Below are 27,790 nucleotides of genomic sequence, written 5' to 3'. Positions count from 1 at the left end.
TCTATCGCAGCCACTTGCGGGTCTACTGCTTGAGTGACATTTTCATTCATGTTTTATGTTGTTTTAATTATGGTGACGTCAGTGATATTCAGGTCGGAGGTAGAGTAAAAGTGACATTGATGCGCGGCGCTCTTTTCCAAAAGTTCCAACAAAATTCAATAATAGGGCGTCCAGAGCGCTCCGCCAAAAACAGCGAGGCGCTCAGCTTTGCTGGAGGAGCGCGCAAAACGCAAAAGGCGCTGGCGTATTGAAAAACACGTCCGGTGGACACAGCCGCTAAAACCGTCGCGTCTCGGCTGTTGTAGGCCTATGTATACCCCGGCATTATTAGGAATAAACCTTGAGGAACAACGCTCAGAGGGGACTTTCAAAAACAACCCCATGGACTGAGCTAACAGAGGTTTCTATGTTCCTTTATTGACATGATATTATCTTCAACATGACAGTGACATTATCCATTACATATGACTCAGGTAAATGGTCAAAATCATGACTATCTCTGAACAGATTAGCTCTGATCTCTCATTTGATTCAACATCTCTGTACAGATGAGCATGAAAAATACATTCTCCAAACTCAGAAACACACGGGGCAAAACAGATGAGTGAAAAAGTGACAAAAAGTACACATCAATAGGTGAAAAACTAACTGTAACATTTGTTTGTTGTATTTCCTCAGACCTGATTTTGCTAAGATGATTTGATGTCAGGTTCTTGTTATATAGAATGTGAATAACTCTAACCTGGTGAAAACAATAGAATAATAGGTAACCATGTGAATGCTATAATTTCTTACATGTCTTCCTTTCAAAAGTCAACTCATCAACTCCACACTGTGGTGGCGTGGACCAACAGTAACTATATATCTAACTAAGACTACCTAGTAGCAGTAAATCATTTCAAACCAGGAGAAGCAAAAATTCCATTATCTAAACAATTCACTGTATTAACTAGGTTTTCTCATGCAATAAACAAACTATTAAAGGGTCTGGAAAGTTTACATTAAATGGTTCCAATTGTGTTTTGTGTCAAAGTTGAGTATCATTTTAAACACCCACCCAAATTTTATCCCAAAAAACGTCAATAAATATGATAAAAGCTTCTTGATAGGCTCAACACGCATGATCAAATTCTGGCACAGAACATGTTTACAGTAGGCTGCCATGTTTACATTAACGCATGGTCATATAAACTGTTGTAATGAGGGTGCACATTAAAAACTACAGAATGGAATGATGAGGGGACCAATCAGGAACAAACATTGAGAAACAAACTGTAAAATTCATCTGAAGTATGTCCCTTTACATATTAATTGTCTCAAGCTCTAAAATAATACATTCAAATGACATCAACAGTACTCTACAGGGAATCTTGAAAGTCAACATTAAAAGACTCTTTAATGATATTTACATAATTGTTTTCTTAAGAAAACTCTGTAGAGCCTCATATCCACTGAGAACAAATGGTGAGTTCCAGAATAAATAACAACATTTGATAGACATAATTGCCATATCAGGTGAAAAACAACAAACAATATTGAATCGAGATGAGAAAATGCACATTTCTGTAGCTTTTAGAAGAAACTTGTTTTTAGTTTAATGGTGGGTGCAGCTTGTACAGTGGGCTGGGCTTTTGCTGCTGCTTTAGCCTTGTTGCTAGCCTGATTGGCCCGTATAGCTGACTCAAGGCGGGTCTTAAGCTCAGGTGCTGCTCCAATCACAGTCTTGAAGGCAGCTGGGTACAGGGGCCCAATACGCATTAGGTTCTGCAGGGCAAACTCATGTAGCCCTTTAGAGGCTGGGGGCGCAAAGGCAAAGGCATTCTCATCCAGCAGGTAGGAGATCAGAGTAGGGACAAGTAGAGCCAGCAGCTGCACCCCTAATTAAGAAGGGGGAAGAGAGGAAGAAAGATAGACCAAACATGAATTACCTAAATGAACACACGGCAGATTAACATGAAACATGAAAATCACCACACAAAAATCACAAATCAGAATCCTGGAGCGGGGCAAAAGACTCAGACACACATAGCTTAGTCTGAGCTGTGGACGAGGATACAGAACAGTACAGAAAGCCACCAGTATTCGCAAGCATGAGAACACACTGGGAGTATTTGGTCAGGTTGAGGTCAGCTGCACTGCACACAAGGAGCCTAAAAAAGGCCTAGAACTCATAATTCCAGCCCAAAGTGCCCAGCCCAGATATACGAGGCAGGAAAAACAGCAGTGTTTACCAGAAAGGCTTTTACAGATCAATTGGCCAGATTATGGGTAGATCATCAACATCAAACTTGACTCCAAAAGGATACAACAACAACCAAGAAGAAAGAACAAGGACGTGGTTAGAAAGTCATTTTGAGGTTGTCTACTGGACCATCAACAGAAATATTTTCCAATCCAAACTTTGATGTCTCAGTATAACCCTAATCTTTATTTATAGAGGAACAAAAATATAAAACTCTGAAATGATCATGCAATTGAGAATAGTTTGGGGGGCTAGGGGGATCTAGTCCACACTACTGTCTGCCTCTCTGTTGATTGATAACCTGTAACAGTTAAAGAGAGAATAAACTTGTAGACCACCAGCTATACCAATCCTCAATGATGTATATGTTGAGAAAGCAGTAGCTGAGAGCAAAAGTAGCCTAGATTAGTAGTTTATCATAGATAATAATGGGTTAGAAGGCCCAGCCCTAGACCTATTTGCAAAGTGGAGCCATGTTTTTGTAATGATCTTAGCTGATCAACAGGCCAAAGTGCACTTACGGTTCTGCTCCTCGCCCATGCCCACTAGGTTCTCTAGCACCCTGATGCCCTCCTGGACAGCCTGCAGCTCGGCGGCACTGCCTGGGCGGCTGCGCTCCACAGCCTTCAGCTTTTCCACCATGAGAGGGGCCAGAGCATGGATGTAAGGAGTGGACAGGGCCCGACTAGAGTGCTGAAACACTGACAGCAGCAGCTGGTAACATCGGGCCTGGACCTGCAGCAAAGAAACAGAAATACACCTTATTATGGACAGTTTGTGTTGGTCAAGAGAGCGGGTTTACAGCTCCTTGCCTGCTGGCCTGTGGACAATTTGTGTATCTCGTACCCAAGGGTCACTGGAGTTGAGGGCGTTTCGGAAGCGGTCCATGCAGCCCTTTTGAAGGACCGTGACTCCCACTACCTCAGCACTGGCAGACAGCAGAAATAGTGTGATGGCTGTAAGCATGCTGACCTCATCCATGTTGGGCCTGGACTCATCTGCAGAAGACACACCACAGACAATCCCATTGATAATTGCTCCCTCAAAAAATCTCCTAATAAAGAAGCCTGTTCTCATGGTGCATGAAAACAGACCAATGAAAATGTTTACAGAGGTGTGTGTCTGTGAACAGTGTCATTGTGTGCGTCATTGTGTGTGTGTGTGTGTGTGTGTGTGTGTGTGTGTGTGTATGTGTGTTATTAGGAATAGCTAGAGCACAGGTAAAGCACAGGTTAGATAGTACATTAACACATTTCACACTCCAAGCCTGGGGAAGTGGGTAATTGAGGTCATGTCCCCGGGGCGGGTGTGGCGATGACAAAAGGCTTAGACGTCAGTTGGCTGTGCCAGGTCAAGGGGGTTGGTAAACACTGCGACGGACCCCGTGTGTTGGTGGGAAAGCCAGGTTTATTTTCTTATCTTAAATTGGACACATTACATCTAACCTCGTTGAGACCAGGCTTCCCTAGTTTGGAAAGCCTGGTGAAATCCTTTGTAGCTATAAAAGGTGTGGAAACCTGTTTGAAATGACACCTTGTGACACACAAAACCAATGAAATACCTTGCAAAAAAACAAAAACACAATTCATTGAAGGTGGGGACAGGTGTTTTCTTTGCATGTTTTGAGAACATAGCTAGGCATTTGCTATGGCTGGAAAAATTCTGGACCCTGCTGGTACAGTACCCTGCTGGTACAGTGTTGTTCGGTAATGACCTGGCTGGGGAGCATGTTTGCGGGACTCTAAGGGTGAGGCCAGTACCTGGACTGAAGCTATGGAGAAGGGATATCCAGGGATATTCCCAGCCGGTGTGGTTGATCTCTTCAGATGGTCAAAGTGAGTCAAGTGACAAAGGAGATGGCAGTGGGTCAGTCATACAGGAGGGGGTTCATGATGTAGTTAAGCCCTCCAGGCTGAAGGCAGACCACTGGGCTGTGATGGAGTTTGGGGCTGTTGAGCCTAGTTATAGTGAGTATGAGTTCTCCAAGTGTCTTGATTCCAGACCCTGATGAGGCACTGCGGTTATGTGTTTATCAGAAGGTAGATGCAGTGACCAGGATGGACTCGTGTGCTGTCCCCGGATGGAGGGTTGTACCAATTAGATCCCTGCTACACATTAATGAATACTGTAATGTCGGAATTGGATAATGTGGTCACATACACTCACCGGCCACTTTATTAGGTACACCTTGCTAGTACCGGGTTGGACCCCCTTTTGCCTTCAGAACTGCCTTAATTCTTTGTGGCATAGATTCAACAAGGTGCTGGAAACATTCCTCAGAGATTTTGGTCCATATTGACATGATAGCATCATGCAGTTGCTGCAGATTTTTCAGCTGCACATCCATGATGCGAATCTCCTGTTCCACCACATCTCAAAGGAGCTCTATTGGATTGAGATCTGGTGACTGTGGAGGCCATTGGAGTACAGTGAACTCATTGTCATGTTCAAGAAACCAGTTTGAGATGATTTGAGCTTTGTGACATGGTGCGTTATCCTGCTGGAAGTAGCCATCAGAAGATGGGTACACTGTGGTCATAAAGAGATGGACATGGTCAGCAACAATACTCAGGTAGGTTGTGGCGTTTAAATGATGCTCAATTGGTACTAAGGGGCCCAAAGTGTGCCAAGAAAATATCCCCCACACCATTACACCACCACTACTAGCCTGAACCGTTGATACAAGGCAGGATGGATCCATGCTTTCATGTTGTTTACACCAAATTCTGACCCTACCATCTGAATGTCGCAGCAGAAATCAAGACTCACCAGGCAACGTTTTTCCAATCTTCTATTGTCCAATTTTGGTGAGCCTGTGCAAATTGTAGCCTCAGTTTCCTGTTCTTAGCTGACAGGAGTGACACCTGGTGTGGTCTTCTGCTGCTGTAGCCCATCTGCTTCAACGTTCGACGTGTTGTGCGTTCAGAGATGGTCTTCTGCATACCTTGGTTGTAACGAGTGGTTATTTGAGTTACTGTTGCCTTTCTATCATCTCGAACCAGTCTGGCCATTCTCCTCTGACATCAACAAGGCATTTTCGCCCAGAGAACTGCTGCTCAATGGATATTTTCTCTTTTTCTGACCCTTCTTTGTAAACCCTAGAGATGGTTGTGCGTGAAAATCCCAGTAGATCAGCAGTTTCTGAAATACTCAGACTGTCTGGCACCAACAACCATGCCACGTTCAAAGTCACTTAAATCACCTTTCTTCCCCATTCTGATGCTCGGTTTGAACTTCAGCAGGTCGTCTTGACCATGTCTACATGCCTAAATGCATTGAGTTGCTGCCATGTGATTGACTGAGTAGATATTTGCATTAACGAGCAGTTGAACAGGTGTGTTCCGGTGAGTGTACATCGATAATGTGGTGTGTACACAGATTGGAATCAGCTCCTTTTCTTGGAAATGTTCAGAGTGATAAGTTGGCTTTGCGGACATACTGTTTGGTTGTTCGCCACTTGCCAAACAGGGATGATGTCACGGCCTTGTCATGAGTGGGGGGGGACTGACAGGATAGGCAGTATAGCCGTGTGGTGGAGCGCAGGTTTCGATATCATACGTGTCATGGACTAGTGGTAGACGTTAGGACCTTAGGTAACTGAGGGCTGGAGTGTGTCAAAGTTTAGGGTATAAAAAGAAAAATTAAAAAATAAAGAAAAATAAAGAAAAAGGAAAGGTGACATTTCGTTTGTATTTTTTTCACACCACAGGTGGCTGGTTAGACGAGTTTGTAACAGTGTGTACTGACCTGGCTGGGAGTACTCTAAAACAGACGCCAGGCTGCTTCTCACCAGCCCTGTCCACTGTGTGTGTGTCTTCTCCACTCGTGCCAGTGGGGAGGTGATGATGGTCTTGATGCCCTGCAGGGCGGCTGACACTGGGAGAGGTATGGAGTTATCAGCAGTCTTCACAGCAGTCTCCCTCAGCACGCCTGTGATCAGGAACAGCACTGTGGGGAGGATGGTCATGCTGCCTGTGAAGTCACAAAGAGGGAACAACACAAATAATGAGAACATTTTATCCTTCCATATTCCTTCCTCCTTAGCAAGCCCCCAAATACCAAACAGCACCACCTCTCCTTATTAATCATATTCATCCCTGTTCTTAATCTGTCATGATGAAAACAGCTTTTCATAATGCATCAGTATCCCTGCCGGCACTGAAATAACCACAGAATCCAGACAGACAGATACAACGGGTAAGAGATCCAAGTAGAAAGGGGATACTGAGCCAAACCTACTTCAGAGGCAGACTTTTTAGTGGGAGATAAAGGTTATGACTCACTCTCATTGGCATGTACAAAACACCACAACATGACAGGTTAATGGCTTGAGTAATCATAAAATGTCAAGGAGACTATGTTCTGTTATTGTGTGGTGTGTTTGAGTGTCTGTGTGTCTGTCTGTGTGTCTATGTGACTGTCTATCTGTGTGGCCCACCTGCTGGGGAGCAGAGTGAGGGCAGCTCGGCCAGGATAGAGACAGTATGAGCCACCAGGCGGGTGCTCTCCTCAGGCAGGCGCTGGGGCCTCAGGGGCATGTGGCTGGGTGACTCGTTGACCCGTGTGTTCAACTGGGGCAGGTGACGCACCAGGATGAACACCAGCAGCTCCAGGGCTGCAAACACCAGGGACTTCCCAGGCAGGAGCTCCCCTGTGTCCCCTCCCTCTCCTATGGTAGAGGAGGAGTCCTTCTCTCCACCATCCTCTTTACCTTGGGGAGATCAGTTGAGTTGGCCATGATTAAAAGGGTGAGAATACTGAAACAATAATTTACTTTGATGCAGTACCTATGAGCCCATTAATGTTTGAGGCAAACCACAATAACAGAATTAAGGTATACAATGATTCATTGTTCGATATATCCTAATAGTGACAGTGTGAGATATATTGTATTCTGACCATGGCTGCCTTTTTGTTGCTGCAGATGGTCCTGGGCAGCTCTGATGGTCTCTTGCACCACAGCGGTCACCTGGAGCTGCACTACTGGAGGGTCCCGTGTCAGCAGCAGCCTGTGCAGCACGTTCAGCAATTCCACACCCAACAACTACAACACACAGAGAAACCACTGATAAAGCCCTTAAAACACACAGACTGTCATAGTTCAGTACAACCACTCTCAGAGACACTGCTGTTTTCACTCTTCTGGAAGACACAGTTTTCCTAATAGAGGAGGGGGTTCATGATGTAGTTAGCCCTTCAGGCCAAAGGCGGGCCACTGGGCTGTGCTCCGTGAATATGATGATGCCATTTCCTGGACCAGTCTCAGAGGACACTAGTCGTCCCAAACAGACGTCCACTGGCGCGATAACACACTATAATAAAATAACTGCCGTTTTACATTTGTTTTACTCAAGCCATAATAACCACCCTATTGCCTCCACCTGTGTGGGTATGTAGGCTACAGTAGCCTACAGGTATGTGTGTCTGATTGATAAGGGCACAATATCCATACGCAGGGAGACAGAAAATTCACCCTGATAACAGCCATTTGGAACACTTTTGTGAGTAACTTGATGTTTGTTATAAGCCCGGAGACAACATCAATATTTGTTTTGAATCTGGTTTGCATGGTGGAGCATAAGAGCTAACAGATGTGTCTGTGGACTTTATTGATGCATTTGCACCTGACTAAATGTCTGTTTTTAACAAAATAGCATTGTTCCAATTCAAAATCACATAGAAAAACATCTGGAAGCATGTTTATGACTACCACAGCTTTTTTTGTAAGCCAACATCTCCACGTCACGTCCTGAGGTGAGATTAACACCTGCTCCCTCACCATAGCTTTTACCCTCAGCATGGTGAATAGAAACTGACCTTACAGTTATGACTGGCTTACCCATTTCAACCATAATGGCAATATCAGCAACATAAAGACTATAGCATTATCTGCATGATCAAAGCAATTACATGTGAATAGAAGCCTGCACAGCACACACCTGCGAAGACCAGATGCGTACCCTTCATCACACCTGTATTTTGAAACATAGGCTTATTACATTTGTTTTATTGAGTGTGTTGCTCTCAGTCTATAATAACCACCCTATTGTCTCCACCTGTGTGGGTATGTAGGCTACAGTAGCCTACAGGTATGTGTGTCTGATTGATAAGGGCACGATATCCAAGCACAGGGAGACGAATAAATTCGCCCTGATTAAAGACATTTGGAACACTTTTGTGAGTAACTTGATGCTTGTTATAAGCCCGGAGACAACATCAATATTTGTTTTGAATCTGGTTTGCCTGGTGGAGCATAAGAGCTAACACCAGGCAGCTCTCATGCTCTGTGTCTGTGGACTTCACTGACACATTTGCATAAAGCACATCGTCACTGAAAGAAGACATTGTGTCTACTTTCACTTTTTTAAAATTTAGCAAATGACTGGTGTATAGGCCTTCTTAAAAATATGTATAATTATATTTCATTAAATGCCATTATAAGTCCTGACTAAACACAAGCAGTTCATTATTTTTTGTGTGTGGTATTGATCTAATTCAATGATAACACTGTTACACTAAGGTCAGTTGGAGGTCACCAGACCTCTTCAGTAAGTAATGAGGGCCTGGGTCTCCTAGTGTTAAGGCCCGTCTGGGAACATTCTTTCCTGTATCTCTGTGAATGATCATCACTTTATGGCCGGCTGCCAACGAGCAGCCTAGCAATGAATGTGACTGAGAGTGATGAGAGGAGTACTGGGGGGATCTTACAGAGAGTTAGAGACAGAGACCATAATCTCTGTTACACACATTACTCATGCTACTGCGTCCTCACTGAAGGCTGCTCCCACCCTCTCTCCTGCACTGTCTGCATCACAATCATCCACTCTCTCACACCTGACCTTCTCAAACTTCCACTCTCTTTCTCTCTTCTTCCTATCTCCTTACCTGGTCCTCTGCAATGTGTGTCCTGGCACAGGGTGAGTCCAGCAGTGTGCACAGGGCCTGCAGGCAAGACATCACATGTTCAATGGGCTCCTCTGGTCGGGGGAAGCACAGGAACTCAATACTGACACCTAGGAAACACAGACACACAACCCATTCAGAAAAGCTCCTCTCCAAGTAGGTTTCATTCAGAAAAGAATAAAATCTAATTAAAAAGAGGGTATAAGAATGTATTGTCAATTATCTTTCAGGTTAACTGTAATTAAGGACATGTTGGTCATTTACTGTATCTGTGTGTGTTTACCCAACATCAGATGCATTCTGTCCTTCACCAGCTCCTCCACGTTCTTGGTGGGCCCGGGGGTTCCATGGGGGTAGACAGTGGCTCCAGGAACCCGTGGGGGGACAGGAGGGGACTCTTCTGACCCCTCACTGGCCCCGAACCCTGTGCTGCTGAGCCACAGAGCCACAGCGTGCAGGACAGGAGCCCAGGAGACACGGTAATGGAGACGTGCTGTGTCTATGGTCTCTGGGGTGTAAAAGGCCCCACCTGAACACGCAGAATCAACAGAAAGAAAACAGTTGTTATTTTGAGACTGAGAGAAACGGTGTCAAATAGGTAATAGAACATGGTTTGATTCACTCTGCTGTATTTTCCAATGCCCACTTAATTATTGTATAAATGAAAGCAAGTAGATATTGTAGAGATACTCTACAGTATAGTATAGTATCTACATACTAATTAGTAGAAATGTTAGGGTTTAGTGTTATGTGTTGTACCATCAGGGGGAAGCTGACTAGAGAACTCAGCAGGAAGTGTGAGCAGGGCATAGTCTTGAAGGACTGCCAGCCACAGTCGGCTGAGGGAGGGCAGTTCCGGCTGCACCAGGGTGATCAGACTGTCAGGTGGGAGAATGTCTGCTCCCACCTCCTCCTCATCCTCATCCTCCTCTCCACTCCACACAGGTTGGGCTGGTTTGGACTCAGCCTCTTTCTTTATCTTCATGGCCACAACATACACCTGAGGGAGAGAGAGACAGAGTCCCATGTCAGCTCTGTTCTCAGTGTAGTCTTTACCAAGTCTTAGAAATGTAAAACAACATTTTGAACAGGGGGCTGATTTGGTGGTGTCTCCAATCTCACCTCAGCCCAGGCCTTGAGCACCGCCAGCTTCTCCATGGTGGTGGCACTCTCACTGTATAGCTGGCTAGACGAGCCCTTCCCTGCCTGCAGCTTGTCCAGAGAAGACACTAGCAGGTTGTGCACACGACGCAGGTCATTGAGGTCACTAACCACACCACTGCCAATCCATGTACTGCAGACCTACACGCAAAGAGGCAGCCACAGGTCAGGGTGGCTGTACAGCCCTAGCACTTCATGATATGAGCAAGACCTCAAAGCAGCATTAAGGCCTCTCTCCTCAATAAGAAAAAGGAAACAGAAGGGCATTTTTCTAGCTCAAGGTTATTTCATCTCCACAAACACTATCTTGGAAACGGGGAGAGGTCAAAGAGTACCATGGTAAATGGACTGCTATCTTAGCACCAGGCACAAGGACTATAATGGCTTGAAAAATGACCTCCTCTTGAGGTGGATTCGTTGCAGGGCATACATACAGTAAGTCTCAATCTATAAAGGCAAAAAACAGGGACAGCTTTCATTTAAGGATGTGACAGAAAACCTGTCACTTTTACCAAGGCAGACGTATGGAAATAATCACAGATTAAGTTATTTTTCCTGACTGGACTGAAAAAAGCAACCATAAAAAACTGACCAGAAAGGGAGTGTGAGCGAGTGAGAGAGAAAGCCCTCAGAGTAAGGAGTGCTTTATAATATTGACAGGTATATTTACTGCCTCCCACTGCCACTCATCCTCCACATAAGTCAAAGAGCACTAACTGTCAAAACCTTGACACTTCAGCTACACAGGGAGATGACTCACAACTATGCGGTGGAGATTAGCTGGTACTGCTGCATAGCCTCACTGCATAGAGCTTTGATATGATACACATAGAACAGTGTTATTCAACTTCAATACTAAGAACAGAGAAATCATATTGGGATCTGGTCAGCATGGGTGTGTAGAATATTCATGTTTATGGTAAGCCTTACCTGGCATGCCTTGGCCGTGATGTCAGATGGTGTATCTGGTGAGAATGCTGGTCTAAGGGCAGCCCCAACCTGCATAAGGATGAAATATTATTTGTTACTAACTGGAAGAATAATACTGAAAGCACATTTTGTTCTCTTGAAAATTTTAAATTAAATGTCTCTGCAGATGTCGACTCAAAGATGTACAAAATGCAAATTGTGTTGCATTCAGGAGCACATTTGAAAACATATCTTAATTGAGTGGTGGTGTGTTTGACAGACTCACATTGGCCTGGTACTGTTCCAGAATCACATGGCCTGGGAACTCAGGCTCTGGCACGGAGGCAAACTTCTTTATGATGTCCTCCAGGGCCTGCAGGCCAGCCATGCGCAGCTGGTTACTGTGGTCAGTGGCAGCCATAAAGGCCATGCGGATCAGGTCAGACAAGTGCAGCACCAACAGGTCACCTAGAGGGAGGGAGAGAAAGGACGATGAGAAAAATATAGAAAGACATGCAAGAACAAAAGAGAGTTGGTGGGAGGTTGTTCAAAGTTTGAGGAGACACTTCCTGTAAATTCAGAATAAATAAAATCAAGCAAGAGGTGTAGTTTTAATTAAGTTCCAGTTGACGTATGCATTTCAAGTGACTGAATGCAGAGCTCGTTACTAATTTTGGATTGACTGGGCTGATTCCTGACTCAACGCTCTGACTCTGCGGCCTGTTGAATGTTTCTTTTTTAAGAGAAGTTTACATAAACACTAGCCTCTTCTGTCTCGTCAGGGTGAATAATCCTCACTCCTCCGCTTACTCCTATTACATAAAATCAGCACACTCAAAAACACTCGCTGCTCCCACAGCAGAGGTTAAATGTACCACTAACTCACAGTAAGAGAATGAGGAAATAAGGTGGTCTACTAACAAATGTTTCCAACATCAAATCAATTCCTCCTCATGTGTCTAAACTGTGCTAATGCCCAGGTAGTTTATACCCTAACCCTAACCCTGGGTACCTTTAGGGTTCTTGGCCTTTGCAGTGCGGGCAGATGCCAGGTCAAAGTGGGTCTTGTCTGCGTTCTCACACAGGAGGATGATACGGCAAAGGCAGTCAGCAGCAAACACCCGTGTCACCCAGCGCGGTGCCACTGAAGGTTTAGCCTTGTCATCCTCCCCCAGGGCGGTAAACATGATGTCATCATCCATCTCGTCCTTCTTCTCTGAGTCTTCATCATCTTTCCCAACATTTAACGCTGTAACAGCCCCTCCCACCTCTGTAATGGAGAAAGAGAATACACTGCCTTTTGGTTTCAACGATTCATCCACAACACAAGGTAAACAGACATGATCCGGAGTCACCTTACAATTGTTGGTAGAGTAGTGAGCATTGCAGTCAAGGCCTATAAATTACTTAATGAAGGTGCATAGATGGTCACCTGTAGTAGCAGCCAGCACGTCCTTGCAGAGCTTCAGCCAATGGGAGAGCTTCTCCACAGCCAGTGAAGACAGCATGTGGCCCAGTGTGTCATGGATATCAGAGCACAGCTTCCTGTCCGTCTCCCGATCCAGCATGCCAAACAGAACCCCCTCCAGACCGGTCTCTGTGATGTTCAGATCTGAAGAAAGGTGAAAAAAGCAGCACTGTCACAGTCAGGCATCACATCATGATCTGATACCTCTAGGTAGCCTGTTCCAGTCTACGGTCCAGGGTTTGTACTCACTGATGGTGGTGTTGTCCTTGCGGTCTCCAGCCTTCCTGGCCAGGCTCATGGCATACTCACACACCTCGGCTGCCTCCCTCTGGGCCAGCTGTCTTAGACAGGCCACAGCAGCCCGCCGCAGCAACAGGTGAGAGCTACACAGGTGCACCTGAGGAAACAGAAACACAGAGACATAAATGCAGACAAAGTTATAATTATATACAAACACATCATATGTAGTATGTCCCCCATTGAATGTAATGTTTAACATCAGGTTTCTTACACAGAGGCAGGGCACCAGGCTGGACAGGTTGACATGGCGTGGGGCAAACATGTGCAGCTGTTGCAGACAGGAGATGGCTGCTGCCTGCACTAGAGAGTCTGAGTGGTCCTGCATGATGGCACAGCCCACCAGGCATGACGAGCGGATGGTTGAGATAGTGGCTCCGTTCCCTGGTAAACAGACCCATGAAGATTAGTAGTCAGAGAAAAGAGATTTCACTATTGTTTACATTCTTGACCTAGAAGTGCATATCTCAACAACATTGGAAAATGGACCATTACACTGACTGCCACCTGCTGGGGACTGTGTGGACATGCACGGTGACGCAGATCAATGGTTATAGAGACAGCCAAAAACATGTGGTTCAACCACTTGTATATTGTAGTATTAAGGTCATTGTACCAGTAGTGCTGTGGGGAGATGATGATTGTGTGGTAGTGTCACAGTTACCCTGTAGCTCTGGTCCCACGGTGGTGATGAGTGCTCCTAGGCAGCGGCCCAGACATTGGTGTACTTCAGTATGGGACGGGGGCACGGTGAGGAGCAGGGTGAGCACCAGGGACAGGGTGGGCTCCACATAGCCCCTGTACATGGGCCCACTGGAGTCTACTATCAGGGCCAGAGAGTGCAGGGCCCAAGTCTGACAATAGAGGGGAGAAACTCAACACAAACTCAAACGCACAAGAGCCTAATATGTCTGTGACTACAACAACTAAGTAAACAACACTTTGAAAAAAACAAAAAAAATGGAGCTGATGGTGAGTGACTGATAAAAGGTATCTGTCCTTGAGGATAAGACCAAAACAGGCAGACAGACTCAGAGAGCCTCTGTTAGCCTGTCTGATTGACTCACCTGGACCTCGTGGGAGGTTCCATCCTGGGCAAGGGCCAATAGGATGCTGACGCTGGTCTTCAGGTGCTGGCCTGAGCCGATGCCTCCTACGTAGCGGTGCAGACAGCCCAAGGCCAGAGAGTGACCTGTCCTGGACACCACATCACGGGCAGACTTCAGCCTGTAGAAGATGGGAGAGCTGCTTTAATAATCAGACTCAGGCGAGAAAAAACACTCAGAATTACTTATTACACTCACATGCTGATTATCAGCGCCTCTGACAGGTTCATAACAAACAGAAGGCCAGAACAATAGTGGAACTTTGACAGACCATGTGAGAGATAGTGAGAAGAGTGTGAAAATATGAACAATCATATTGTGACTGAAAAAATGGTGTCCAGATGACAAGAAAACACAGTTGGAGGTAGGGAGAGACACTTGGAGAGGATAATACTGGGAGACATAAAGCAAGAGAGAAGAAATGACCCAGGTTCCTCAGTCCTCGTACTTGTCAAAGCTGTACTGTGCCATCCTGGCGATGAAGGTGGCCTCTCCCACCACCTGTGCCATCCTCCCCAGGGCCTCCCCAGCAGCACAGCGCAGGATGGGGTTAGGGTTGTCAAGAGCACCCATCACTAGGGCCAAGGCAGACTTACGCACCTCCTCAGGACCCAGGGTGCTCTTGTTTTCCGCCAGACCCTACACAAAACAGACAAGTCAGGCTATGTTAATCGAAATACAATAGTCTCATGTTGATCAAATTAATCTAACTCCTCTACTGATATTGCTTTGTGTTTTTACTATGCAGTATCACAAAAGTTTGGGTCTCACCTTGAGTGCACTCAGTACTGCTGTGAAGATGTTCAGCTGGACAGCCTGTTGACGGACCCCCTTGGCCTGCTTTATACACTCTGCAAAGTGGTCCAGCATCTGCAGCCTAATTCACACACACAAAAAGTGTGATTATTCATTCAGGTTAAGAATTGCTCCTTTCCCCACTCCATTCAAAACATTCAAATTCTCTATTCAAAGTATACTCCAACACTACAACAGCTAAGGTTCAACTTAATAGACCATATTTAGACTGACATAAGTAGACTTCACACCTGTGTTTAAAGGAGACATGGGGAAACACCACACCGAAGAGGGCCACAGAAGCATCAATGACGGACACGCCCAGAGGGAGGGGTCCAGGAATGGCCTCACCAACAGGGACACGCAAGTAGATGGAGGAGGGGTCATGCTCCAGAGCTCCACTGCCTGATGCGCTGTTGGGCTGTAGCTGCACAGGAACCATGACAACAACGACATCAAAAGCAGCATTGTCAGCAACAATGGGAGATGGTCATTTAGATTTGAAAATCATATTCAAATTAGTTTTAATATTTTCAAGACAGTAATACTCTCTGTGTATTGATGGGTAAAATAGTTACCTGATCCTCTATGGACTTGTGGTCAGTCTCTTGTAGCCAGGAGCCCATGAGCACACTATCGTCATAGTGACAGAGGGAGCGCAGTAGGGAGGTGGTGGTGTTGGCCGAATTGTCAGTCAAAGTGAACTCAGCTACCAGCTCCCTGAGGAGGGCATTGAAGCTGCCTAACGGGGAGAAGGCAAGAGAATAGCACTTAGACACCATCCACGGATAGATTGGATTATATTAGATAATTGTACTTTATTCTCTTCTTGCACAGAAATTAGTTTTGCCTCACATGCTACAAAAAGACAAAAGGGACATAAAACACAATGACACATTGCACAGCTCTTTTCTCAGTACCTAACGACACTACATTCCATGGAGAGAATGTATAGATAGATACATAAAAAGTAAAACAAAAGCACAGTCAGTAAAAACAACAATAAAAATAGTTAAGGATTAAAAGCAAGTTTTAAAAGATGGGTTTTGAGGGATCGTTTGAAGGAGAAGAATCTTTAATTGGACTGGGAGCCAGTGAAGGTTTTGGAGGACTGGAGTCATGTGGTCTCTGGAGTGGGTTCTAGTGAGCAGGCGGGCAGCTGAGTTGTGAACGTGTTGGAGTCTGTTGAGGACTCTATTGGTGGCCCCAAATAGAATACTTGCAGTAGTCCAGCCTGGAGGTAACAAACACATGGATGATGATCTCTGCATCACTGAACGACAGGGAGGGTCAGAGATGGGCAACATTCCTGAGGTGGAAGAAGGCAGTTTTAGCCATGTGTTTGACATGTGGTTCAAATGAGAGGGTGGAGTCCAGGATGACGCTGAGGTTACGGACCTGGCTTGATGTGGAGACAGTGATGCCATCAATGTTGAGGTGAAGTCTTGGGTAGAGTGGGAGAGGGCCAACAAGTATGATTTCTGATTTGTTGCAGTTCAGTTTGAGAAAGTTGCATTGCATCCAGGACTTGATGTCAGCAAGACAGTTAGCAAGGGTGGAGTGGCTGGAGTGATAGTTTTGGTGGTGAGGTACAGCTGAGTGTCGTTAGCATAGCAATGCAACTGGAGACAATGGTGAGGGATAGTCTGGCCAAGCAACGTACCTTGAGGCACTCCTTGGGTGACAGTGGCTGTGTTGGACTTGCAGTTGTTGGTGAAGTTATAGTGACTTCTGTCAGAGAGGTAGGAGGTGAACCAATTCAGAGCAATAGCGGTAATGACGAGGCAAGACTCAAGGCGAGTGGTGAGGACGGAGTGGTCGATGAAAAAGCAGCATTGAGGTCAAGGAGGATGAGGATGCTGAGGGATCAGGCATCAGCGGAGAGCAGTAGATAATAAGTGACTTTTAGGAGTGCTGTTTCAGTACTGTGTTTGGATCTGAAGCCAGAATGAAATGGCTCATAGAGGTTATTGGAGTCCAGATAGATTTTCATCTGGGAGGCGACAACTCGTTCCAATATTTTGGATAGAAAGGGAGGTTTGAGATGGGTCTATAGTTGTTGGGGCTGTCCGGGTCCAATCCAGGTTTATTAAGTATGGGGGTGACAGCAGCAAGCTTTAGAGCAGCTAAAGTGATGATGAGTGGACTGATTGTAGGGAGGCAGGCCTTTACGAAGGTGGAGAAGGTTTACCATAATACTTATGTTCTCTATACCAGCGTTTCCCAACCGCTGTGCCGCGGCACACTAGTGTGCCGTGAGAGATCGTTGGGTGTGCCGTGAGAAATTATCCAATTTCACTTTTTTTTTTTTAAATTAACATTTATTAATTATTATCTGCAAATAAAATGCCATTGTCGAGTGTCTGTGCTGTAATATAGTGACTGGCAGAGTAATGTAATATTCGTCCGGGTGGCAGCAGGTAGCTAATTGCCTCGTTCCTTCTTAGAGACAAGAGAATTAGTGACGCATGCGACAGGTCGTGGTGACAGTGATGGAGAAGTTTTTAAAAAGGAAAAATGTAAACTCCGAACTGGGCCCTGGACAAGATTCTGACCCAGGTGAAGGCCCTAGTATGAGTGGTGGTAAAAAGAAAGCAAAGACGGTGAGCTCGAGGCAATACAGCGAAAGCTATCTTCCAACAGCGCCATGGTGCCAAGCAAGCTTAAACGCCATCTCCAAACGAAACACCCGTCGCTTCAAAACAAGCCGATGGACTATTTTGTTCGCCTGCGTGAAAACACAGAGAAACAGGCAACTTTTATGAGAAAAACCACAAAGGTAAATGAGAAAGCCCTCAATGCTAGTTACCTAGTTGCTGAACTCGTAGCTAAATCAAAAAAGTCCCACTCTGTGGCAGAGACATTAATACGACCTGCCTGCAAAGCCGTTGTCAACGAGATGCTCGGCCCTGACGCGGTTAAAGACATAGCTAAAGTCCCGCTCTCAGATAACACAATTGCCAGGCGTATTGATGACATGTCTACAGACATCGAAAGTCATGTTTTGGGAAAGATACGCATCAGTAGGAAATTTGCGTTGCAACTTGATGAGTCTACGGATATTAGTGGACATTCTCAGCTCTTGGCCAATGTGCGTTTTGTGGATGGAGATGCCATTAGAGACTTCCTATTTTGCAAGGCACTGCCAGAAAAAACAACAGGAGAGGAAATTTATATAATATTGTAATTATATATACTGTATCAGGCTACAGAGTGTCATTTTGTAACATTTTTGGTTGGTGGTGTGCCGCAAGATTCTTCCAATGTAAAAAATGTGCCGTGGCTCAAAAAAGGTTGAAAAACACTGCTCTATACAACTGCAGCATTACAAGGCAACATTAGACAGATCACAGACCCATGACGAAAGTCTCTGCTGTGATGAGTGATGAGGGTTCAGTAATTTATACAGACAGAACAAACTCTCTTTTCAAATGTCTGGGCAGCAAATTACTATAGGTCCATAGCGGGGGAAGGTGAGCAAATTTGTCAGCAACTGTGGGCTGATGTCACAATCCACAAAACACATGACATCCATAACCAGCCATCAAATACATCTATTCCATCTAGTCTACTGGTCAGTGTTGCACATTCCAATTCACATTGCACCACCCATAATGTGTCAATCTACAGTATACACTGGTCATTATTGCACATTCCCACATGCAAAGCAGCAGGATAACAGAACAACAGCTTGGGGTGTAATTACATGTCAGTTTAATGACCGTTGACCTGCGTGGGGAAAACAGGACCTTACCTTCATATGTCTTGGGGGGCAAGAGGGCCAGGATGTCATACAGTCTCAGCCTCACCATGGCTGCACTAGCCTTCAGATGAGCACCATGAACCTTAATGACCGAAGGGACACTGGAGACAAACAACATAGTAGCATGTTAACAACATAGTAACAACATGTTAACCATCCTTGCCTGTTACTGTACTTCACAAAATGTAGTACTTTTATCATAGTTAGCATTACCACTATTACCAATAGCAGTGGCTCTTTTAGTGGGAAAGTGATAGGGGTGTGCCAAAACTAGTACTTGTTACAGATTTATGGCATTTTTACAGATCATCACCCAATATTTTTTTGACTAATGGCATTCTAAACCACCACTCCATCATTTTATTTATTTAAATCATACTCCTGGTTGTCCAATCACGAGTGTCATCAGATTAGGAGTATCAAGTCCTAATTAACAGACATAAGTATAGATATAACAACATAGGCACACCCCTAGATATTAGTTATTCATTACCAGTAACATTATCTTCATCATTTGCAACTCATACTCACTGTGACATCATAGTCATGGCACACTCGATAGGGGTCATCAGTCTACGGATCACATCCTCCGTAAGCAGCTCAGGACAGTGTGCAACAAAGCTACGCATAGCTGGGAGAAAGGAGAGATAATCATGTGATCAGGTGTCATCATCAAAAAGTAGTATCTTGTGAGTGAGTGTGAGTGCGCGTGTGTGCATGTGTCTTTACCACAGAGCGCCCCAGCACGGCCCTCCAAAGTGACCTGCCATGTGAAGGAGTCCCCGCGGGCCTTCTCTGCCTCCAGCTCCTTCTGGGAGCGTGGGAAAACATTCCTCCACAGCAGCAGCATCTTAGGTAGGTGGTACCTCACCAGGGAGGGGCCTGGCCAAACACAACATGACAGTCCAGTCATTTTAGAGCAGAGTATTCTATAGGAAAGTACTGACAAATGTAGTACAGGGTGAATGAAAGGCCTGTGGGTGGCTCACCCAGAGTCATAAGAGCCCCCAGCAGCAGCCAGCCAGCCTGTGTGCGCTGCAGGGAGAGACGGCTATTCTGGGCTGCCGTACGGAGGAGGTCCTCAGCTATGCTCACCACCAGCTACGGTAGAGGAACCAGAGATATGTCAACTAGGTAATCTAACTGAGAAAGGCGTAAATAACTCACTTGTAAAGAAAATAATCTGAGATCTGTTGTTTGTGGTCCCAGGTTTAGCTAAGTCCTACTGTAATGTTGTTGTTACTAAGCTAAAGGAAATGAGGAGCCAACCTCTCATAACAGTGTCAACTTAGAGGGTACAGACCTTGCCCTTGGAGTGGGGGATGCCCAGAGGGCACTGGTGTACCCCTCCCAGTAGGGCAGCCATGGCAAAACTGTACCCGCTCACAGCCTCAGGAGAGCTCTTAAGGTTATTGATGCGCTCTGCACAGCGCTCCAGAAGCGGGGTCAGCTGATACGGAAGTGCCACGGCAACACAGCGCAGGCACCAGGCAGCTGCCAGACGGGCAGCCATGCTGGGGTGCAGCAGCACTGATGTCACTGTCTCCAGGAGGCCTACAGATTAGGGCACAGAGTAACATTCACACACTGAAGTTATCATATGATCTGTATTTCAAAAGGGTGTGGGGAGGTGTGTGTGTGTGTGTGTGTGTGTGTGTGTGTGTGTGTGTGTGTGTGTGTGTGTGAGAGAGAGAGATTCATACCAATGGAGGGCTCCTGGATGAGTGGTGAGGCTGTGGCACTCAGGCTCTGGACCAGGCTGCCCAGCTCTTTGAGGGCACACACCATCACATGCTGACTGGCTGAGACATCTGCTGCTCCAGCCTTATTCTCTCCACTGGTGTCATTCACTACAGCCTCTGTGATCACATGTGGGGGTTGAGTTGAGAGAGGGATGGAGGGATTTTCTTTTAGTATCCAATGTCAAAGTTTTAAAGATTAAATCTCTGGCATGTTATCTATAATGCTGATAAGATTCAACTGGCCATACGTGAATGACTGAGGAAAAAAAGGTGTGAATTATTTGTCTTCTCAGTCATACCATTACCCGCAGAATAAAAATCAGTCCACAACCACTCGATACTTTTACCACTTTCAATCCTAAACAGTTACTGTGTATCTATGTTTGTCCTGTGCTGTTACAGAGTTGTAATTGAGTGTTGAAATCCATACTTTTCAATAAAACTTGCAGCAAATCCAATCAATCTAATTGAAATTGGTAAAAGTATCGAGCAACTGTGGACTTTTGAAGTTGCCTGCTGATTTTTCTTTCATGGGTACTGGTACGACTAAGAAGACAAATAACTGACTCAGCCAAACACGTATTGCTACACATCAATATGACTACTTACTAGTTGATACTGAAAATATACAGTATTTATCATGTATTACCAATATTTTATATCAACATTCAAACAACAGCACATTGGGGTTAAATGTATATGTAATGTAGGCTACTCCAGCACCAAATCATCGAGTAAGAAGTCACAGTATATATTAAATCATTGTAAACCCCTTTTCCAGGGGGGAGCAATATTGGTCCTGCAGGGTAACATAGTCTAGTTTCTTTGCATTTTAAACTACTAATGCAATATAACAGATAAGATGGCTACATGAAACTTTTCATTGACCCAGAACTATGATTGGTTACCCCTGTCAAATCTGCTGTTGTCCATACACACAGCAGTGGTCAGTAACCCATAAGTAGGGCCCTGGACCTACCCCCCAGTCAGTGACAGAGCTGCATGGAAAAGTGACAGAAACACTGCTCTCAGCCTTACACCCAGAGCTCTGAGGGTTTATTCCCAAAAAAAACTATAATATGTCCACAGCCCGCATCAATCAATGGCTGTAAAACAGCAACAGGACGTCATCTATAACATTATTGGATCAATATGAAAGTGTCGAGTGAGCAAACTCTTTCTAGAGTGCAAAAGAGGCTCATCGGATTACATTTTGACAACGCTACAAAATGACTTTCTCTGATGACCTGAGAGACTCACTAGAACTGAATTGGCTACAAGGGGAAACTATCGAGGGTATATGGAGGGTATTATAGTTGTCATTGGTAAATTAAAATCCTCAGAGCTCAACAGGAAGCAATGATTTCAAAGCTTCGTTTAAACAGAAACAGAGCAGAAAAGTAGCTTGGACCCACATAGTTCTCCATTAACACTTCAGAGGTTTCAAAGCAAATTACAGAGTAAGAATCTTAAAGTTATTTTACAAAGAAAATGTACTGATGAAAGTTACAAAACATTGATGAGGTATAATGGAATGGGAAAATCAATTACGGTTCAGAGGCGAGGATGCAAATTAAATTAATTAAAGGAAGAATTTGGTTTGATATGAACAAAATGACGCCTTTAGCATTCTTAGAACCGCCCAGAGGTACAAAAAATGGCTTGCTTCTGCTGAATGTGAGTTAAGGTAACTAAGCAAGCATTTCAGCCTTTATAGGGCAGAGAAGTATCTGGTAAGTATCTGGTAAGTATCTGGTAAGTATCTGGTAAATGGTTAGAGTTCTTAAGAGTATAGGACACATGCAATGGTTACTGTACTGCACAGCATCTATACATATTTGAACAAATGTAATATCTGAAGAGCAGTTTGCTTAATACTGTGCCTTCCATTAAAAACCAAAGCTGATGATCAAAAGGTGACCAAATGGTTGAGCATGCTTGGAGGGTTAGTGATGATTGCGCAAGCAAAGCAAAATCCACACAAGCAAACCACTCCAAAATGAAAAAAAAATAAAAAATACAAATAATGAGAAAAATAAGGGGTGAGTACTTACTCTGTAATGCTCTGAACCGTGATATTTCCCCCCCATCTAGCTCCTTACCCACAGCCCTCATCTGCTTGCTGATGGCCTGGCAGATCTCCTTGCCGGCAGCTATTTGGGCCTTCTCCCCCAACAGCCCCCCCAGAGTGGCACGTAGCATGAAGGAGACACAGCGCCGTGAGTACACTGCCTCCACATGCGTCTGCGTCGCCCGCGGGTGGGAGACCAGGTCCAACACATGAGACAGGAACGTGGCAAAGTTCCGTTCCAGCCACTGACCACCCAGCGTGGTCACAAACACAACGTATGCCTGAGGGACACAAGAGAGGGGCATCAACAGGGTTACTACATTATCACTGGTGTGACCATTGAGAGCATTATGATGTGGCAAACATTCCAATCTTGGTCCCTCACCTGGGTAACGCCCACCCGCACCTCCCTGCTGACAGAGCCACCCCCCTTCAGCATCTCGCCCCCACTCTTCAGGAAGCCGGACCCCCCACGTAGGAAGCCTGTGGCCATCAGTTCCAGCACCTCCTCTAGGGTGGCTCTCTTCACATTCTGACGCATCACTGAAGCACAGCACATAGGCAGGATTAAGACAGGGGCCTTGAGATTCCCACAGACCGTACAATGACAGCCAATGACAGAGTGAGTGTGTTAGCCTTGAAATGAAACAGTCAAGCAGAGTGGATAGTGCTCATATAGACAAACAATCTAACAAGCGAAACACAATCTGACAGTGCCCCTAACCTGCTGCTTGTTTGGGCATCAGGGCTGTGGCCATGACCGTCCCCAGCAGTTTGGACACAGCTACGCGCACACCATAGTTGGAGCCCTCCAAGGCCTTGAAGCACAGTGTGGCCACATTCTCCAGCTCTGTTGTCCACATGAATACAGCCTCATTCTGCAGCTCCAGCAGGCACTGGTCAGGGAGAGGGACACAGACAAAACAGTGCCTTATTAGTGATGCTATTAAAATACAACTATACAGTATGAGATTGTAACATCATTGTAAAACAAACAGTATACTCTTACAGAGTTGATTGTCGTTTCCTCACAATAGACTACATTTTGCATTCATCACAGTATCTTTTATAATAATTTTCTGTGGACTCACTAATCCCTGCTTGCATCAGATATCTTATGCAATCCTTTACACATAGTCACTAACCTTTGCCACTGCACAGCGCACTGCCATGGACCTGTCTGTAAGTAAGGAACGAGCATTCTTGTAGATGTCCCTGTGGCAGGAGGCTGCAGCCCCACCCAGACCACTCAGCACCTTCTGCAGGCTGAGGAGGATCTCCCCGCGGCCCTGAGACTAGAACGACAACAGGGGGAATAAGGTGTTGTCCACAAGTTCAGAAGTCTACATAAATAAATACTATTGCCTCTACCACTACCATTTAAAAAGTGCAAGGAGTCAAAAGTTGATGTTTTGACAACAATGGCTATGCATTCATCTTGGATACCACTGCAGTCCTTGGTAGGAGTATAACATTGTGAAATGCTAGACACAAGGTCCATACCTCTGCACTCTTTAATGCCTTCAGGAGATTGTTAATGGTGTCTGGGAAGGAGCTTCCCAGCATCCTGCCCATCTTCTCATAAAAAGCCCCAACACATGCAACTGCAGCACTGCAACCAAAGAGCTATGGGTGTGAGAGCAGCTAAAACTAAAGTTTTTTCAGGGAACAAACATTACATTTACAGTATGCCAGTACATAAACATGGATCACTCTGTTCTTAAATGTTTTGTTATTCTCTTCTACTAATTCTCTCTAACATGTAGGTTACAGATTATTTGAGCAGTAATGGTCAAATCCATCTAGCATAATGAAATATTTCCAACTATATAGTCCATCATTTGAAATATTTGTGGACACTTATAGACCTTAAGGTTTACTTTATGTGCCAGATGCATTCTGCATGCACAGATGCGATTTTATCTACCAGGGACAAGAGATACAGCTGCACATTAGCACCATCAAAAAAACACATAGGCCTAATCCGCTCACGCAAACCTCTTAATCCGTCTTTTAAATTACAAAATGTTATTCTGCACAAAAAAGAGGATATAGTGGTTCATTTTAAAACAGTGCATCCTAAATATGTGCATGTGAATTTGATTTCCAAGTTCAATGAATGTCGTATTACGTATACATATATTTTGATTTAGAGCTCACAGTTTTGTTGGTAGGTAAGCAGGTGTATCATCCTTGCTTTTGATGATGTCATTGCACTTGTCAAGAGTCTGAAAGACAGTGAAGGTGTCACCAATGCTGTAAAGGGTGGCAAGGTTTTTAGCTAGCAGCTTTCTTGTGGGGGGGCCAGGGGCACTGCTGATCAATCCTGTCAGCTGCTCCACCAGCTTCTTCTGCTTCTCCTTTACATCAATCTGTCACACATATAAATAACAAGTCACCAACCCATAACCAAAACTCTTTATCAACCTGAAGAAGATTGTTAAATATAGAAATTTAGGATAGACTAAGATAACAATAAATGTGTATTTACAGTGTGTGTGTGTGTGTGTGTGTGTGTGTGTGTGTGTGTGTGTGTATCAATAGTTGCAACTGAGATCACCTTATTTGCTGCCACAAGAACCTTGTCCAGGAAGCGGAGCCATTCAAAGATGAAGACAGGCCTCTTGGCCTCAGTGATCTGGGCCAGGGCTTCCTCATTGAGCAGCAGACTATGAGCTAGCTCCATGGGAAGAGTCAACCAGCAGCCAACAGCTCTTGAATCTGGGTTCCTCTAACACAGCTTCACCGGTTTAACAGCTAACAACATAGAAGGTACGCGGATTCAGTTTATTCTCACCCATGCATTTATATGAAATCTATGCGACCACTAAGTAGCTAGAGGTAGCTAGCTAAGCAACAGCAACGCTGAACTATAGAAAAACCTCTACGAGTCGGTGCCATGATTGAAGTTGATAGGCCACATATTCTTCATGTTACTATAGCAGCAGAATCATTTTGTTCCCCAGACACTTCCGCAGCACAGCAGATGAATCAAATGACATACCATACTATGTGCCCTAACTAATTACAGTTTTCATCGCCAGATTTAATGCCGAGTACCCATCACATTGGCCTGTAGTAGTTGTATCATACTCATAACCCGTTTTGTACCCCCATATACTCTTCCAATCGCTAGCTAGGCGGCTAGTAGCTAAATGATATAGAGAAGATTGGAACAGCATAGCTAACGTTAGCTTGCAGCAGTATTGTATAACGTCTAAAATACACGATCACACGTCTTACATAGAATCATAGCTACCTCCAACATTTAATCACAACTACCAACCTATGTAATAAGCTAATATGGTTAACAAATAATAAAATATTGACCCGTCCTACCTGTCTGTTCGTCGCTTGGATGAATGACGTTTCATTTACACGACTACACTGATCTGTGTTCTCTGAGCTCCAAAACTGGAACTCCGCCTGCCTACTTCCGGTCAATGTAAAAGTATGTAAATGTAGGTTTCTTCAAAATAAGAGCGCCCAAGTTAAACTATATTTAGCTTTTAAACATCTTAAATAGGGATCAAGAAACCACAAACAATATACTGATTATCCTAACAAATATATATATCAATCATAACGATATAATATTTGGTATACTATTGCCCCAGAAGGGTTTGTAATTGTTCTTATATCCTAATTACCTTGATGAAATGGTATTGCCCCAGAATAATGGGCTGAACAGAACTATTTTTCAAAGATTTCAATTAATCTCTGGTACGACTCAGGAACACTTTTAGAATGCATATAAGGTGAGTATTAATCTAAAGCCGATGTCTTAGCAAATGGTGTTGGCTATACACAGTCCTACAAAGTGCAGATAAGTGCAGATAAAATAGTAATGTATTCTGTTGGGTAATTTGTGCTTATTTGAGCAAAAATAATAGAAAATATTGTGATCCTATCACTTTCCATTCATGTTTTAACTCGCGATTTATTTTGAAGCCGCGAAAATGGAGAAAAGCGAAACCGGAAGTCTTAATGTTGCTCTATGGAGCTTATTCGAGCTCAGAGAACACAGATCTATATATCGGCGTTATGTTGTGGCATCTGTGTTTGTGAACGATCGGGTGTATGGAAAATGTATTCTAAATAAAAGCACCCACATTCAACTTATTTAGCGGTGTCATACAAAGTGTTGATGGCTTTTTACTGTGGCCCAACAGTTCAATCTTTTCGGTGTGGTGATTGATTATGCTCATTAACACAAAAATGATGACTGGTCTGATCGACTGCTGAAAACAAGTGAACCTACTTGTTGCTGGAGCAGACCTTTGGTCATGAGCCAAAAGTGGTTTTACATGGACTTTAACTAGACCACCTACACTTCTTTGTTAATTTCTATTCTCAGCAAAACTTTATGAGTACTACTATGAAGTGACCTTTAGCTTTCCTTGCAGATCTTCAATTTAACTATCAAATTTCTTAAATCAATTTTTAAATGGATGAGCATGTTATGATTATTATCTGCAATGTAATACGACGTATTTCTTAAAAAAATTAGACATTATAGCTTGACTTGTAGATCTTTGCTTTTGTTTCCCATTTAACTAGACCTTTTTTAAATGGAAATGTTGACATTTCCAACTAGTATGCATAATGTGTTGATTGTTCTAAATAAAACCAATTGATGGGAAAAGATTTCAGGAGCTTAGACAGTACCTAAAAAAGAAATACTACTTGGCAGCAGTAAAAAAGCATCAATAATTTGTATGACACAGCTCATGGTTTAAACTCAATTGGTTCATATTCTAGAAGTGTTGCTGAGTAGAGTTTTATTAAAAATCAAATTTAACCTTGGAATATTATTTGTGTACAGTCCTTATATGTGCCCTATATAAAATGACAGGTAATTGCACGATGCAATGCACATATGTACATTATAATTAACAAAACATTTTAGAAATTATTTTTAAAAATTCTACATAGTTTGTGTTACATAATATTTCCTTATTTCATGAAAGTATGATAAAATATCACTTTCTATTCACTTTCCGAAACCGGAAGTTTTACTGTCATAACCTCCCGCTTATTATCGTTCAGAGAACACAAATGTCAATGGGGAATCTCGACTTCCGTACCCCAGTAGAGGGGCGTGGCTTAAGATTTCCGGGATTTTCAAGCTTCCGGCGTGAGTCCCTATTCCAGTATATACCACTCTGGTCCCGCTTTATCCAAATATTTGGGGAGTGTATGTGGGGAGACACAGGTCCACTCGTTATGTGTACGCTGTTTTTTCTGGCCTGGGTGGGTGGGGTCTTTGCACTCGATTTCACAGATACTATTTGGTATTATTATGAACACAAAACAATTATTACAATCTTTCA

At 44.2% G+C, this 27,790-nt stretch overlaps 1 protein-coding gene across 2 annotated transcripts; it reads right to left on the bottom strand.

Moving 5' to 3' along the window:
- Window positions 1–392: 392 nt before the first annotated feature.
- On the bottom strand, window positions 393–25,861 carry heatr5b (HEAT repeat containing 5B). 2 transcript variants are annotated; one of them, XM_083694445.1, is made up of 36 exons: window positions 25,797–25,861; window positions 25,018–25,214; window positions 24,618–24,829; window positions 23,961–24,069; window positions 23,603–23,752; window positions 23,182–23,353; window positions 22,843–23,000; window positions 22,441–22,738; window positions 20,348–20,503; window positions 19,948–20,198; window positions 19,634–19,745; window positions 19,374–19,526; window positions 19,176–19,275; window positions 18,636–18,745; window positions 15,460–15,623; window positions 15,133–15,308; window positions 14,858–14,963; window positions 14,535–14,725; window positions 14,048–14,207; window positions 13,645–13,834; window positions 13,195–13,364; window positions 12,933–13,080; window positions 12,648–12,827; window positions 12,228–12,485; window positions 11,502–11,683; window positions 11,237–11,305; window positions 10,268–10,447; window positions 9,905–10,145; window positions 9,429–9,674; window positions 9,128–9,255; window positions 7,142–7,286; window positions 6,681–6,953; window positions 5,990–6,214; window positions 3,089–3,240; window positions 2,764–2,977; window positions 393–1,877 (listed from the first exon to the last, which is right to left on the bottom strand). In XM_083694445.1, the coding sequence occupies exons 2-36, from the start codon at window positions 25,141–25,143 to the stop codon at window positions 1,573–1,575; spliced, it is 6,210 nt and encodes a 2,069-aa protein (XP_083550571.1). In that variant the 5' UTR covers window positions 25,144–25,214; window positions 25,797–25,861; the 3' UTR covers window positions 393–1,572. The 2 variants fall into 2 exon arrangements, with proteins under 2 accessions (XP_083550571.1, XP_083550572.1); XM_083694446.1 differs by lacking the exons at window positions 393–1,877; window positions 2,764–2,977; window positions 3,089–3,240 and having other exon boundaries at window positions 6,077–6,214; window positions 6,832–6,953.
- Window positions 25,862–27,790: the final 1,929 nt, after the last annotated feature.

This window comes from Argentina silus, assembly GCF_951799395.1.
Source record: "Argentina silus genome assembly, chromosome: X".
NCBI classification, from domain to species: domain Eukaryota; kingdom Metazoa; phylum Chordata; class Actinopteri; order Argentiniformes; family Argentinidae; genus Argentina; species Argentina silus.
This window is presented reverse-complemented; position numbering and strand designations above follow the sequence as displayed.

Coding starts and splice junctions, on each gene's coding strand:
- heatr5b (XM_083694445.1), bottom strand. CDS start 25,143: ATGGAGCTAGCTCATAGTCTGCTGCTCAATGAGGAAGCCCTGGCCCAG. Junction 23,753..23,960: donor AGGCATTAAAGAGTGCAGAG/GTATGGACCTTG, acceptor TTGTCGTTCTAG/TCTCAGGGCCGCGGGGAGAT. Junction 10,146..10,267: donor TGCTCAAGGCCTGGGCTGAG/GTGAGATTGGAG, acceptor TCTCTCCCTCAG/GTGTATGTTGTGGCCATGAA.